The 16,297-nt window shown below is 46.6% G+C and overlaps 1 protein-coding gene across 2 annotated transcripts in view; it reads right to left on the reverse strand.

Moving 5' to 3' along the window:
* Positions 1-16,297, reverse strand: part of SYNPR (synaptoporin) — a 112,831-nt gene that overhangs the window by 30,778 nt on the left and 65,756 nt on the right. Inside the window, exons 1-2 of one of the 2 annotated variants that reach the window (XM_064453571.1) lie at positions 15,635-15,769; positions 459-583 (exon numbers count right to left, since the gene is read on the reverse strand). In XM_064453571.1, the coding sequence (XP_064309641.1) occupies positions 459-583; positions 15,635-15,658 (149 nt within the window). In that variant the 5' untranslated portion in view covers positions 15,659-15,769. Of the gene's footprint in view, positions 1-458; positions 584-15,634; positions 15,770-16,297 lie in introns of those variants that run through there. The other variant, XM_064453570.1, reaches the window with a different exon arrangement.

Here is a 16,297-nt window from a genome sequence, read left to right on the forward strand (position 1 = left end):
CATGAAGTGGCTCTTCCAGGTCCTTGCTACTCCTGTGACTAGGGATCCTCCCTCATTTCCAGCTTAGTTAATGGCTACACAGTTAATGGCTACTTTATCTCCATTTTTCTTGGGCCAGTGGTTTTGTTCTTTTTCCTTCCTTTTGCCTGTCATTTTCCACCCCGAGCTGTCCAGGCCTTTACAGGGCTCTGTATGCCCACAACTGCTCTCTTCTCCTTTGCTGAGCTCCCATTCCTCAGCGGTTCCCGTGACCCCATCCACACCAGGTCTAGCCAAACTCATTCCTCCTGCATACCCAGAGCCTGAACAATACTGTGAGGAGAATTCAGGAGCCCCAGATTTGTGCTTAATCAAAAGCTGCTATAAATGATGGGAAACCCCACTGAAAATGGGCTTCGCATCAGCCCCCGAACACCTGCCTCCCTGCAAACAAACCGCCACGGACCAAACCGGGTTACCTGAAGGGGTAGGCAAAGTCTATGTCAATGTTGAGGTCACTCTCTGACTTGTTTGCACAGTCCACACTGAGGCGCAGTCCTCCAGAGTACCCACCGCATGTTGCAAATGCAAAGATTGCAAAAAGCTGTCAAAAACAAACAACATTTTTGTTTTATTTCATTTCGGCAACCACCACAAGCAGATCCGTGCAGCAGCACCAGCCCCCTCGGGTCAGGTTATCCATCACTCCGTACACTCGAGGTGCTGCCATGCATTACTCCTGCACCCCTCCCAAAAGCCAATACAAACAAGTACAAAACGTGAAGCTCTGTTGCCGCAGACAGACACACCACCTTTTGCCTGTGCCAGGCAACTCGGCCCTCCCCTCCTGTCCTGAACCCCATCTGGGATTCACAACCCAGGCAGCTACTTCAATCATCCAACTGACAGGCAAGCTTGGACAAGAGAAGGATGAATACTGACTGGGCATAACGAGTCAGTCTTTACCCAAATAAAACACTGGCAGAAGTACTTTTCAGGAGCAACCGGGAGCAGCAATAGTGGACCTGTAAGACAGTTCATGTGGCTGCCATCCCATTATATAGCAAAACACAAAATCATGCTGTCCCTCTTCCATTTAACGTATGACTTGGAAAAAAAATACAATTAATTTTTTAATTATTTTTCCTAAATTACTACCGTAATCTGGGATGGACACAGAGGTGCAGTAAAGTGCCACTCAGCGAAACAGACAAAAAAAAAATCAAGGAGTAGGATAAGCTCAGGCAAACTGGACAGGAACAAAGAGCTCGTGTGGTTCTGATGCAAGCCTCTATCAGATCTTCATCTTCCAGGAGAAAACAGTGGAGGAGGGCGTGTGCAGGCCAGAGACACATCAGCATTTATATTTACATCAAAGGTTCAATCAGAGGAATTGGAATCAGGAAACGGTATCTTAAAACATCATTGATGTAGGCTTCCTTGGAAGCCCCTAAGCAGAAGTGAGGACAGCTTATTCATGCAGTTGTAATTTAAATTAAAGGACGGGCTAGATCTTTTTGATTGTAGCACTATAGATCTGAAGTAACCCATCGGCTCTAACAGAGTTATTCCGAGATCTGCAGTGGGGCAGATATGGGAAGTGACAAGTAGACTCCTGATCCCAGTCACAATTAAATAAGCTAAAAGCCAGCGACACAGAAGAAACAAACTGTGCACACATGTGAAAAGAAAATGTGTACTAGGACACTGAAAAAATATACACCAAGCAAATATAATGGCAAAATACAGGACTGAATGATTCAGTAAAAGCAATATGAAAAGATAATAAACAGAAAAAATAGACCTATCCTTGCTGCAGAAGGCTCTGCAAAACACACTGTTAATCTGAGTTCTCCCAGTTCGTAGCATGAGCAAGGCCAGGCGTTTGAGCAGCCTCCTTGGACCTCAGCTTTGCATGTGCGTGCTTTCCCCAGACACTGCCAGGTTACAGGGGCGACTCCTGAGCACTGGGGTAGGGAAAGCCTCCCCAACTGCTGTGATGTGCTGAGCACAATGGAGCACAGAGAATAACAGGAGAGCAATGCAATCCCCCACCCTGCTACTTGCTTCCAATGTGACCAGGGCGTATCACACTGCAAAGGTATTTAGGTGCCCAATGACAAGGAAAGGTGATAAAAACTTTGACTGAATCAATTCTTCATGCTGAGCTTGCTGAAAAGAAGGAAGGCTGAACTTTACTGTGAATTGACTTGTTAAATCTGTGCCATGAAATAAATGTTTCTACTATAACTTTAGTTATGACTATAACTGAACAGTATTCCTTCATCCTGAGACGCTTCCTCTGTAAATACAAGAAGTTTCTGCCCTTACATGTAGCACAGCAATGAAAATCAGTATTAATCATCTCAGTTTAATTTGTAAGGCAATGTCAGAAAACAATATATTAAGGAGAACAGGATAGATTAGTGCTGACCTGCTTTCAGGCCTAATTAATGGAGTTGCAAATGCAAGTGTTTTGCAGATACACAGGGAGACACAAAGATTAATGCAGTGATATATAAAGAGGGAACTGACGCTGCGGTGCGAGATGGACCTGCCATAAAGGAAGAGCCATCCCCTCTCAGCATGGGGACAAGCAGAGGAAAGACATGCAATTGAAATGCATCTCCTTTAATAAAGTATTGGAAATAAGCAAAAACGTATACCACCATCTTTATTCACCAAGGCCATGAAGCCATGCCCAAAAACACAGCTCAGGCTGCTCCTTCTCAGAAGGGATCTCCTCCAGAGTTCCCAGTTTCTCCTCTCCCCTATTGAGAATATCTTTGACAGCAGACTCAGGCACCCGAAATCTCAGTCCCTCAGCCAGTTCAGATCTAGCCTTTACTCACTCTTTAGCCCCACATTCAGCTCTTAACCAGAGGCTTTTCAGATGCTTTCACTTGTTCAGCCTCCTTCCTCTCCAGCCTCAACCTACCAGGGCTGTGCACCAGTTTCCATCCTTAGTCAGCACAAGCTCTGCTACAAGCACCCAGGCAGCACCCACAAGGCGGGTAGGAAAGGAAAAAAGACCCAGCTGGAGATTTTTATACTGAACTTCAGCAAGGCCTCAGCCAACCCGAGCTTGGCTCTCTGCCGTGGCTGAAGTAGAGGCTGCTAACGGCTGGGATTGCCCAGCTGCCAGTAACGCCCCGTCGGTCCCCACAGCTGTGTGCCAAGGCTATGCAGCACCTTTTGGAAGCATATTTGTTTTGCATTGCGGGAGAACAGGATGAGGGCTGTAAATCTCTAGTATTTCACTGGGGTATCTTGGCCAAGCAGCAGGTATAATTCTCCTCTTGACCAAGCAACCTCTGCGTTTTCCTTTCCCCCCCCCCCCCAAGTTTTGCTTTTTTATGTTGTCAGTGGAGCGCCTGGTGCATTAAGCCAAGATTTACTTGTTGGTTTTTGTGCACGTTGTAATTCTGTTGCAGTTGCAGGAATGCTGTAAACACCACTGTATTTTATTATAGCAGGATTTGTGTAAATGGCAGTTGTAAACCCCATAATGGGAGCTTTATGGGCCAGATTCAATGAAACCTCCATCTGTGAGATAATTTTATTGAATCTGGCCTCTCTGAAATTGAAAAGTTTATGAAGAAAGGCAAAGCCTTTCCCTACGTTCCTATTTACTCTTTGCCTATAAATCCACACTCAGCTCTAGTCCCATCTGCAGTATGCATGCACATTGCTTTTCCCCTCCATATTAGATAAATCTCCCCAGCACAGAGTTACCTCTGGTTATCACATGGCTGTTGCCTCTCAAAGCTCAGCCCTGACAGCCAGTACTGCGCCTGCCTTTCCCAGAGGAGCAGCAGCCGCAAGAAACACGGTGCCCTTGAGGCAACAAATCTTGCTGCTGTGGCCATGCTGGGCTGCTCCTGCCCGCTGGCATGGGAGCAGGGCAAAGCCCAGCCATCCTCTGCACACCCCGTCCCTCCTGCAACAGCGATGCAATGGGGAGGTTGGTGGCTTCGCCCCTGTCTGGAGCCTTGCGGGAAATGGAAAATGCCCATTCCCCAGCCTGAATCAGCAGTCCACGGCTGATGTGGGCTAACACCTCAAGCAAGCATCACACTGTTTGATGTGCACTGTCGAAGCACTTACCAATCCACCTGGTGAGGGCATAGACCAAAGGGAGGGAGAGGAAGAGGCATGGTTTGTGCTGCCTGGCATTGACCGGAGCAATGCGCATCTCCCATGTCCAGTTCAGCTTGGCTGGAAGATCACCCTTCTTCCACATGGTTTCAGACACATCCCTAATGAAGCAGCACATCTCTGAAGTTCGCAATGCCTTTCTGTATGGTGATTAACACCCCATCCTCTGCTCGAGTTATGGTGATATTCCCTCTATTAACTTGCAGCCTTGGCCTCCGCTATTGGTAAATTTTTGTAAGGAAGTCGGGTAAATCCCGTAGTCTAACTTAATCAACAGAAATTATATTTATTATGGTACTGTGCAATAATAAACAGCCTTCACTGTCAAACCAGATTTGCATGTTTTAAATATCAGTTGGCTCCTTAGCACATTGAGAAAAAATAGCAATATAATTTCCCGCAGAGCATGTGCTTCTCACACCAGCTCAGGGCAGACAAAGCTTCATCAGCTGATTTATGGGATCAGCTGGAAGACCTCCTTCTTCTGATGCCAGGCTTCAACTCAATGGCAATGGATCCTCTAATTCAGTATTCAGGAGCTGTTACTTATCCAGACTCCAGACTCAAGGGTGGTCCCCTCGTTTCCCCGCCCAGCTGTCCTCGGTGGTCGGGGGCTCAGGGCGTGGGATGCCCTGGGGGAGCTGAAGTCCCAGCTGTGCATTAGACAGTTGGCAGTGCCTCAGCCTGTGACCCCAGACATCACTCATCCCACTGCGGAAAGGAAAAATGGTTTGATTTCCCATTGCTTCTCTGTGCTTGGCTTTCCGACAACTCCTCTCAATGCCTGCTGAGCGACAGGCTCTATGTGTGCACCAGAAGAAGGCAGAAGGGTTCCTGACAAGGCGAATTAAAAGGCTTATGCAGAGCATGTTACAGCTAAAACATCCTGTTAGGAAGATAACACTGTCATTTAAAATTGATGAAACTTTTATATAAGCCACTTGCTTTTCCTGGGAGCACTTCTGCCCCGTGCAGCAGCCTTTGGCACCTCGATGGCTGATGAGATAGAGCTGACTTGGAGATGCATCCCGAATTCCCCCCACCGCTGCAAAGGGCAGATCCTCGCTTCGCCTGAGGGCTCCTTGGCCACTTCTCCAGGACGGTGAGATCTTAAAAGGAAACCCTGTCCGTCTCGCCTGGAGTTAAGCTGTAGTGGCTGAAGACACGCTGTGAGGGACACGTAACTCACTATGTGGGTTGGTCTTCAACACTTTCACTTGGGGCTGAGGAAGGAAAATGGCAATGAACCTGCTGGGTGCTTTCCCCAGGAGGTCCCTCCTGGCCCCCCCACTCATGCCCTAACATTGGAAAGGCGAGGGGAACTCCTGACACTTTTAAAGAGCAACCTGAAATATTTGAAACGCCTACTCTTTTATTAGTCATTTTACACATTCAAAGTATTTTACAAAGACCTAATTTTCTGGCATCATTTCTGGATGTAAGACTTCCCTTTCTTTGGATCTCCATAATAAAGAGACTGCAAAATGTTTGCCAAATGTTATATTGCTTTACACTTTCTGCCGCTCACCGTGGCTGACAGCGCATGTGAGAGTGGGGAGGGAGCACGCCGCTCCGAGGGCCCTGGAGACAGGTCCCCGCAGCCAGCATCGCTAACCCTGCAGAGCGTCTCATTAAACTGAGATTATTTATTTATAGAGCAGAACCAGTAACTGAACATTATTATTAAGACTGTAAAAGGATGATTCAAAGGCACTAAATGATTGTACAGGAAAACATTTACTGCAGAGCTGATGGCCCAAAATATGTCACCAGTGAAGGATTAGGAAGCACTCTCCTCCAGGTCCCTGCCTGTTTCTTTTTTAAAATCTGGCATTTTTCCTGCTCAAATCTGAGCTGCAGACTTCCTGGAATCACTTCTCCTACATACAAGCCTTTGTGCACTGGAGATTATCAGATTATTGACTTTGGGATTCCTAATTATATCAACTTGACTGGTTGATGAATTAGAGTTGGATAGCATCGCAGCCGACGCAATGCTGGGAGGGGTAGGCGATGACTAGCAGGAGTCATTTTCTTCCAACAGCTATACAGGGAGAAAGCTGCAATATATTCTGCTCCTACTGAGAAATAAACCCTAAAGCAATTGTTCGCTAATTGCTGGGATTTAGTGTGCCCCCTTACAAATAAACAGCAGCATTGCAAAGAATAATCCTGTGCCTGCCCAGACCTGGTCTGCATGGAGGAGAAAGTCCAGGGATGAGGGAACATCATGGAGTTTGGGGCTTGAAGAACCACACGTGCCCCGTCTGGGGAACACTGTATGTCTGCCCAGACATCAATCCCCAGCGGTGCCTCGGTTGTAGCACTCTGCTGAAAGACCACTCAGGCGCCTGTCCCGCACCAGGAGGCACTTGCAGACCACGGGCACCGCCAGGATGTGGTGGCAGCTGGGAAAGGGCTTTTGGTGTCACCATGCTGGAGATGGGGATGTACAACCTGTCCAGATCTCACACAAAGCACCTCATAGCTTGCACCTGGCTATCAAACGTAATGTTTCCAACGTCTCCTGAAAGGGGAATGGAAATGTGGCTGCAGTTGTGCTGAAGGAAAATTTTTGCATCAACAATTTTGTATGGCTTTACGTTGAGCTAAGCGAATGAGGCCCTTTCTTATGCACGCTGTGTGGCCGGGATGGTGAGACCCGCCTGGAGGAGACCAACTTCGAAACGTCCCCACTTGGCTGGGGACTTCGCCAGGGTGTTTGCAGCAGCAAACCTCTGTTTTGGATTTTAGGGCACCCCACAGAGAGCAGCCCTCAATGCCACCAGCTGGACAGAAAGACCTGACCCCACAGTGGGCAGGAACCCTGCAGCATCCTCTGTTTAAAGCACAGCATTTCATTTAATGTTTTGCATTTTTTAAAGAAAAAAAATACTTAATTTGATTCTTAATGGAAAGATTTATGGAAATGAAATTGGGGTATTTTTAGTGAGTAAAGATCATGTTATAATAATTTGGTTCTACAATACTTTAATCCCAAGGAGACAATTTTCTCTCTTTTTCTTCGAAGAAAACTGTTATCTTTTTTATTCATCTTTCATTGATTATTCTAAAAATCCCATTTAGATCCACCACATAATGGCATGGTAGTCTTTTCTCATTATATTTTAATAGAATAAAACACAACTGTATATGAGAGGATTAGATAGCCATTCATTGAGGTAAAGAACATTGTTCCTCCAGATGGCCAGACAGAATCTGTGTAATGCCTTTCCTATTTATTCAGTTCAAAATGTAATGCAAGCTGATGAGATGTGTTTCATCCAGTATTTAATGGGTCAGCCATAAAGTTGAAAGCTAATGCTAACATTGGCAGCATGCATGGAAGAGTTAACAAGCAGAAAATAGAGACATATTTAGCGCATCCCTTCTTGGACTCAGTGAAATGAAAAGTTGTCAGAGACAAAGCTACTTACACAAGTGGGGCAGAGATGCTAAGCTCTTCCAGCCCCTCTAACAATTTGTCAAAGGTTTGAGATAATTGAAGACATTTACAAGGACCTGAAGGGTTTTTTTTATTTATTGTACAAATTGCTTTCTGCACATGGACATTGACAGATTGGCAACAGGTCTTCTATGAAACAAAATACACTGATACTTGCTGCAAGCAGATTGAAGAGTACCGGGGGTAATTACTGGGTGCACAGTGCTTCATTCGGGATGTATCACAGAGTGATGGTTTCACTGCCTTTACAGCCTGCAGACCTTTCTTTTCCCCAGCTGTAGAGCAGTCTGGAAGCTACAGCTCTTCCTCTGCAGTCTCTACAACTCCACATTTGTACTCTCTTCTTTTAAGGAGGTGGGAGCCCAAGTTGGACAGATTTGTTTAGATTTGTACATATGATCCCTGAATAACTCATGTTGTGACATATATCACTTCAGCAGAGACATGCGCTCCTTTTTGGGCCTGAATACTTTTCCAGTCCTAGACTGCTAGCAAAAAAGACAACCGTGGTGGCCTCTACCAGGATCCACATTGCAACAGTGCCCAGAGCGTCGCGAGTGCCAGCCCGGGAGAACAGCCACCCCCAGCCTGGGTCCCCTCCCTTTTGCTCGTGCCAGCCATCCCGCCGTGTGCCCACATCATCTCATGAGCTGCTTTGGCATCAATCACCTATGACCACCAGAGTCGAAAAGCAAGGAAAGCCATGGTCAGGTAAAGGAGAGGTTTTCTCACAGGTAATCTTCTTATTTTATTAACAGGTAAGGTTCAGCAACCCAGCACACACTCAGGTTCATGCATAAATGTAATTCTGTTCCTGCTCCTCTTGAAAATACAGATTTTGTGCAGGCTTAACAAGCTGATTATATGGGATTTATTGTGTAACAAGTGTAAACATTTAATTATAAAATAAAAAAGGTTGGACGGTTGCTCATTTCCTTGCTCACTTGGTGGATTTAAAAGCATCTGGATTTAAAATGGCCCACGATAAATGCATACAGAGCATGATCCAAGTTATTACTAAGTAGGATTTACTCCCTCTAATGAACACAGGAATTTACATTATGGCTGACTGACATCTACACACGGGAAGCACTCTGAGAAGGGAAAGTGCCCCCAAACGTAATGTTGCTAAACCCCTGATGTCAATACAGCCTCAGGGGCTCAATAACAACCAAGACTACACCATACCTCCTCCGACGCAGCATTGAATGGCAGGGGACTGCAAAACCAGGTTGCAAAAGCAGTGCTGTGCACGATGCACACACCGTGTGCCCTGGGCTGGGTCAAGGCACCTCTCCCACCTGCAGAGCCAACCCCATCCCCAGCTCTCCCAGCATCCCCATCAGGCAGCACTGGGCAGGTCGAAGCCGCTGGCAGCACCACCTGATGACTGCTGCAATTGCTTTGTTATCTAATTTGTGTCTTTGTTCTTTCCATTAGCTTCAGCTCCTCTTTCCCAGCACTACCTGGTAGACCCGGGCTCCAGTGGAGCATTTTCCTGCTCTGATGACAGATACGCACAGCAGAAGCAAGAGGTGGGAGCATTTCTCTGACCAGAAAATGCTCTGACAGCTCCGTCCCCGCAGCGTGGCACAGCATGGGGGCTGCAACAAAACCCTCCCCATGTCAGCACCGACCGAAAATGATAATTACAGGAAAGGCTCCTGTCCTTCAGTCACACTGTATTATTTATGACCTAATGATCGCCCATTGACTAGCAGGGATTATACGTTCGTTAAGATGATTCTGGGTGAATGAAAGGGCATTAACCTCATTATTATCACATCCGTGCTCATCAGAGGCCATTAGTAGCTTCCTTGCAGCTTCCTGCACTGCTGTGTAGCTATCTGGTGTCATCTGCCGCCTCTCCACACGCCCGCCCCACACGCATGCATGCCTGCATTCGGCTCTGTCTCCTTTCTGAAGCACATTTAAGGAAATGGGTGAAAATTATTTCACTTGGGAAGGAATCCTGAAAACCCTTGGGATTAATAATCTGGCTCAACAGATTTTCCCGTGAGGATTTAAGAGTGCTTTCAAATTGCTAAGCACTGGGACCTCCAATCCTTCTTCCACACCCAGCACAGCACTCTTTCAGACAACGTCTGGCCATTTTTAACCTTTATTTCAGCCCCACAACACCTGTACAAGCAGGACCACTGGCAAGCAAAGCTCTGCTTTTGGAAAAGCATGGCTGGTTTTCTAGGCAGTATGTCTGCAAAGCCCCGCAGGGACCACCCAGCCCTGGCCACAGAAGTCCATTAGGGGTGTGCTTCATTAATCCAACCATCACAGATGTCCCATTCTTGCTCCAGACCCAGCCTCGCCATGGCACCTTTGACAATGGAGGATGGCTTGAGCCTTCTGTACTGGAGCTCTGCCCAGTGTCCTGTGCAGGTGGGACCCAAACGTGGGACCCGTTGGCTCATCTCAAACCAGTTTTGGATGGAAAATTCCACTGGAGTTGGCTCCAACCTAGGCACCCGCCTCTGTGCAAAAGGCTGGAAGAAGAATTTGCTCCTGGCTAACTATCAGCCCACATGGTAAAAATAATTTCCTTTCTAATAATTAAAATGATGGGCTATAAATGAATGTTTGCCTTGCTGAGCTCTGGGAATTCACAGGGAACATTTTGAGCAAGAAACATTTTTAAAATTAAAACCTCCCTTTCCTCTTCTTTTCCACCACTCCTCGTATACTCTGTCCCCAGAGATGGCATTGCTCTCCTTCCCCACACTTAATCATAAGAAGCAATACCTAAACATGAACATTTTTAGGAAATGCTAATAACAGTGTCCTTAAACTGAAAAAAAAAAATATTCCTTATCTCCCTAACTCTTGACATGCTTCACCTGGACAGCTTAAGCTGTTCTTTTTCCTGTACATCATCCCTCTTACTGTGCTCCTCCACAACTCTTGCCTATCTCCTTCTTTTTTTGCCCTTTCATTCACATTCCCTGAAATCTGCAGCCATACCTGCTTCTAAACACACAAAAAGATAACAAAAAAACCTTGGCAAAAACCTTGTCTAATGTTCTTCATTTCCTTCATGGTTCAAAATACTTAATTCTGAAATAACCAGGCATCCTTTTCTCTCTCTCAACTGCTAGTAGCTGCTGGACATCTTCTGTGCCACTTCACAATGTACTTCAAATCCTCCCAGACCCCAGAATAAAGCAAGCACTTGTACAAAACCAATAATGCATCAATATGTTTTTGGCTGTTGCAATCTTTGTATCTGCACTGCTGGAGATGATTATCTAGCTTTTTTGTATCTGTAGATTCAGGCCTGTGGAATAAAACCATGGCCAATAAAATAAGGGAGCAAAGAAAACACAAGCAGAATGAAAAAAGCAATTGAACACGCTATAAATTGAGAATCAGGTGAAAGCTAATTATGGCCACACTCACTAGAAAGATGAGGACACAGTGAGGGAGATAGACTTATTAATTATTTGTGTTATGGTAGCACTTAGAAGCCCCAATCCTTTATCTGGGACTATCTGTGCTATACATGGCAAACACTTGAATATATCTTTGGGTAATTGCACACAGTTTTAAGGAAAATGTGCAAATGCTCTGTTCTTTCTCCTTCAGCAGTTTCTGGTTTGTTAATGCTGTTAAAGGAGACTGAGTTCACCATCAGTCTCATTCTGAGCAGCTCGCGGGATGGTCTTGTGGGTCAAAGAACAAATAATTCAGCATGAGGGCACCCTCCACTCATAGCTGGATTGGGCAAACCACAGCAAACCCCCCAAAGTGGGCTTGAGATACATCCATCACCAGCCCCGTCCCCTGGCGTGGGGGACAGACAGCTCACCATTGCCAGCAGGGACGTTTCATCCTCATTGACTCTGTGCAAGTTTGATTGCTTTTCTAATTAAGATACATTTTATGGTAATCTACCAAGCCCCTTAGACTAAATCACTCACTTAATCTGTTGTTAGTGCCCATATGTTTACAGCTTTCCAGCCTGCTGCAGCATATTTGCTTTGCCACGGCGCCAAGGAAGTTTAGTGACAGATGAGCCGCTGCGCAGCCATTCAGGTGGCGCAGAGCCCTCCACCCAGACAGCCTGTGCACAGCACGGACGGACGGACGGACGGACAGCACCAGCACCCGGCGGTTTGGAGGGGAGAGGAAAGGCACAGCACTGCAGATACGGCACCCCATGCTGATCACCTGTCTCTTCCTCTGTCTCTGCAGAAGGGCCCAGCACATCCTTCTCATTTTCCTTTCTTTCTTTTTTTTTTTCTTTTTTTTTTTTTCCTCAAAATAAGAGGTTGTACATGACAGGAGAGGAAGGCTGGAGTTTCACAGTATCGCCATGTCTCCAGCCCCAGAGCTCACTTACCAAGGAGTCTCACTGCAGGTTCAAGGGCTCTGAACAGCCTTTCAGGTGAAGGGCAACCATCACATTTGCGAACTAAGGATAGGTAGAGTCAGACCCTCCATCTGCACTGGACACCGAATTAAACAAAAACAGAGCAAGCAGTCCACAGTTCTGCTGCCGCTGTCTCTGCAAGCCCAGGCAGAAGTGTGTGTCCCCAGCCCCAACCTTGCCTGCAGCCCAGGCACACTGATGGGCCCCTTCCAAATTCTTCAGGGCTGGGGCTATGCCACCGCATGCCCTGGCAAGGAGCTAAATCTCTCCTTCGGGCTCACCTGGGCTCTCTAGCAACACTGCATCCTGCCTACGGACATGCATGTGCTGTGCTGGCAGGCAGTAGCTTCATCTCTTCGTCTTACATCAGGCTGCCCACGCTGGCTTTAGATGAAGAGGCAGGGGTGCACTGATTTGGGATGTGCCTCTTGCCCATCCCCAGTCCTCAGCTCTCTTCATGCCCTCACACACGCCTGCATCCCGTGGTGGTACCCGCACAGACAGAGCTCAGGCAGGGACCTGGGGACCCCAGTTCAGACTAGCTGGGCTGAGCCCTCAGCCCACCACACACAAATGCGTTGTATTTATGAGGGTGTACCACGCTACTGTTTGAAACGACTTGTGCTCAGCTTGCTGCGGGATAGAGAGCCCAAAGGCAGAATCAGGAAAGACCAAACTCTAGGTCAAGTTGCCATCTGCCATAATATGTACAGGGAAACATTCGCTGAAAAAAAATGGTCATATAATTGTACAGGAACTCCTAATCAAGAGTGACATGAAGGATAAAACACCACCTGCCATCACCAGCAGTGACAGGCAGCTGCTATCCAATATCAACACGTATACCTTTCCCCCTGTGGAGCCCCTATTGATCTGAACAGGATTAACAGAGGTGAGGAAAGTACTCATTAAGTCTTCCAAGGACTTGGCTAAAAAAAGAGTATCTGGCATTCAAGAGGAGCCAGATATTTAAGAAATCAATTTTTAAAGAGTTTAAGGAATTTTTCTAGGAACTGTTTGAGCTGCTAGAGGAGCAGCCGAGGAGACAGATCTCAAAGGAAAAGAAGCTCCCGAGGATCCAGACACGCCTAAAATAATGCTTCAAACTCCTTTCAAACTCTGATGCACCTGCTAGGAAGGGACAGCAACTCCTCCATCCCACTGGCACAAATCTCACATCTTCAGCCCTGGAGCTTGTGAAGCAAGCCCTGAGGTCACCTTGCAGAGAGGATGTCACGCTCGTGGGGAGGTGATGGGGGCTGCTCCAAGGCCCGAGAGGCCAGTGGTGGCTGGGGTTGCTGGACTGGGGAGAAGCCACCCCCAGACCTGCTACCAAGTACCTGGAGATGAAGGAGCACGACACATTGCAAAGCTAGGACGGGCAAAAGGCAACAAATGGAAAACGATGAAGACTGACGACTTTTGTATGCACAGCATGAGGAGCAGGGCAAGCTCTCCTGTTCCCCTGAGTCTGTCTCAGCTGTATCCTGTAGAGATGGCATGTAGGGCTGAGGGGATCATTTCTGCTCTGCCACAAGCTCCTCCGCCAAGGAAAAGTCTTGCAGTAATGGACTTAACCACATTATTCACTTTGTGCCTTACACTCCCTTGGCTGCTGGCAACCTGCCTTCAGGGACAGGGGTGAGACCTGCCCCCTGCCTTCCTGCAGTCAGACCAACCATCCCTGGTCACTTTTCCTGCTTCAAAGCTATTAAGATGAACTGAACCAGATTCTTAACAAACCGCAGCATGCCGAGCTTTCAGGGCAGTCTGGCACCCCTGCTATGATGAGTTACATGGCACAGAAGCCCCAGGCCTGTAGTTTTGCAGGGTAGGAAGCAGCAATCGTGCTCCTCAGTTCATGCTATCCAGCCCCTTCCCCTCCAGGGTTACTCAAATGTGCACTTTGACCATCATCCTTCTGCTCACCTGGAGGACACTGCACTGAGCCAGACACCAAGGCTCAGCAAAGTAGAAATGCTTAGTGCTGTCCTCAAGCGAGAAGGATTATACCTAGAAAGTGTGTGATGTGCACTGCTCAGACACCCATGTTCTCCACACCTGAGGAGTTAAACTGTAAAAAAGGCAATTATTGTTATGTACCATGTTCTCTGACACTGTGCCGAGCACATACATTCAAGTTATGCAGCTGGTATAAATATATATGGTCCTTATGAAACAGCAGTCATGCAAATACCAAAAAGCCACTGAACCGAGTGCCTGCTACCTACACTCCTGGGAAGGAAGCAGAACCGAGCTCATGGACTTGCCTGTGCAGTGCCCTGTGCCCAGCTGGCTGCCCATCGGATGCTGCAGCTGCAGCACCAGCTCCTGCCCGGCCAGGGCTTGGGCAGCCACAGCACAGAGCCCAGCAGAGCTCCTGAGCCCACTGCGGGGGGGCACACCACAAAATAGTCCCATCAGCCCCTCCTCAGGCAAGGGCAACTATTCTGTTTTGAAAAAAACAAAATGACTAAGCAGTTATTGCCAATTTGAAATTCCTCTCTGGAAGAGTTTAGCTTGGACTGGCAGACACAACATCCTTACCTTCTTCTGTGGGTTTAATAAACCCAGTCACAGTCTTCTAACATCTTATTAAAGTACACTTTATATGTCTATTAGCATACCCTGGTATCATGAGAGTAGGCAGATTATCCTGGGTGTAATATGTTGATTTTCTAAGCAGGTATTTACTCCAGCATGTTGTCACAGCAGCTCCAGCTTGTGCTACAGCTGGAGTTTTTAAAGACTTCTGCAACACCAAAGAGATCGACTCCCATGAATATGATGCAAGTATGAAAGAATCAAAGTGCCAATAAATAAGTTAATATAGAGCTGCAAATTCAAGTATTTATTATGCAGTCTAAAAGTATTACAGCTATACATTTTGTGTTCCTCAGCCGCACTATTACAATCACTGTCTTGTACTGCCTGGAAAGCACACCAGGAGCTATGCCGCGGGGAGATAAATAACTGCACCTCGCTATTATTTACAGGTAACAAAGAGGTCTCCAAGTTAGCTGAGATCGCTGACGAATGAAGCTGCTGAGCTGTACAAAGCAGAGGCAAGGAGCAAAAGTCAGAGCAACAGTCTATCAACCTGTATTAATGATGTTACACTCTGAAAAAGAGGCTATTTTCTTAATTACTTTAAAGATTTTCTTTATTTCATTACTACATTTTGATGAGGAGCATGTTGCTGCCAACGTGCCATACTTTAGATTGATCTTTCTAAGGCAACATGCAGTCAGATATTCATACTTCAGCTTGATCAATATTAAATAGATCTTGCTGATTCTTTTTATATCAAATATTGCTGCATTAATTTTGAGGCATCCTTTATTTAAAATGCCAGAATGAACATGATAAATCAGAATTCCTCTTCCCTTTAATCCTCACTCTCCATGTTTCAGCTGTAAAATGAAGTGCAAAACAAGTTTTCAAAGCAGGCACCCCCCTCAGCAAAGCAAAATACAAACCAAAAATATTTCAGCGTATTGAAAAACCATGGAACAGTTGGGCTCAGCATGAGAGTAGAAAGAAACCAAACCTAAAAACAATTTTGTGGGCTTCATGATTCTCGTAAAGCCCCGCTTCTCCCCCAAACAGTACATTTACAGAAATAGATAGAGAAGCATATAACTTACCGGAGCAAATATCACCATACACATTTACAAAAGGATTTATAATCCAACTTGTGTCTCCTGAAATAAAGCAAGGTTTGTCTCATACTAAAAATAAAGGCTCCCAAAAGCTTCTCACAGGAGAGAGAGAGGGAGGGAGGGAGGGAAGGAGGGAGGGAGGGAGGGAGGGAGGGAGGGAGAGGGAGCAAGCGAGCGCTAGCTCCTTGCCTCGCTTTTTATGAAGCAAATAAGGAGAGCAAGAAAATCAATGCCGAGAGAAAGTGAGATGATATACCAATCAGGCAGCAGCCTCAGCCTTATTTGCAGAGGGATGGCAAAACGCTCATATTATTAGACAATGACTACACACAGCCTAAGTGGAGAAAGCGAGTACTTTCCCCTCGGTGAGAAGCTGATTGCTTTGTTGTGGTGCAGGTACCACCACAGCAGGCTGAGATGCAACCCCTTCCTCCCCACCGCTAATGCAGCATCACTTTATTCCTTGTGCGTGCTCTATAGGAAAGGAACAGTTCACAGTTCTGGGCTAAAGTTGTACTAAGCTTAAAAAGCCTCCAAACCTCTGGCACTTACAGAGTGTCATCGGGGCAGCGCGTCTTTGTTGCTGGGTTTGGGGGCTTTTTGGACTCTGTTATATTTTCAGAGCATTTCAGGAATCTGTCCTGCAGC

The sequence above is a fragment of the Phalacrocorax carbo genome, chromosome 6, assembly GCF_963921805.1.
Source record: "Phalacrocorax carbo chromosome 6, bPhaCar2.1, whole genome shotgun sequence".
Taxonomy (NCBI): Eukaryota; Metazoa; Chordata; class Aves; order Suliformes; family Phalacrocoracidae; genus Phalacrocorax; species Phalacrocorax carbo.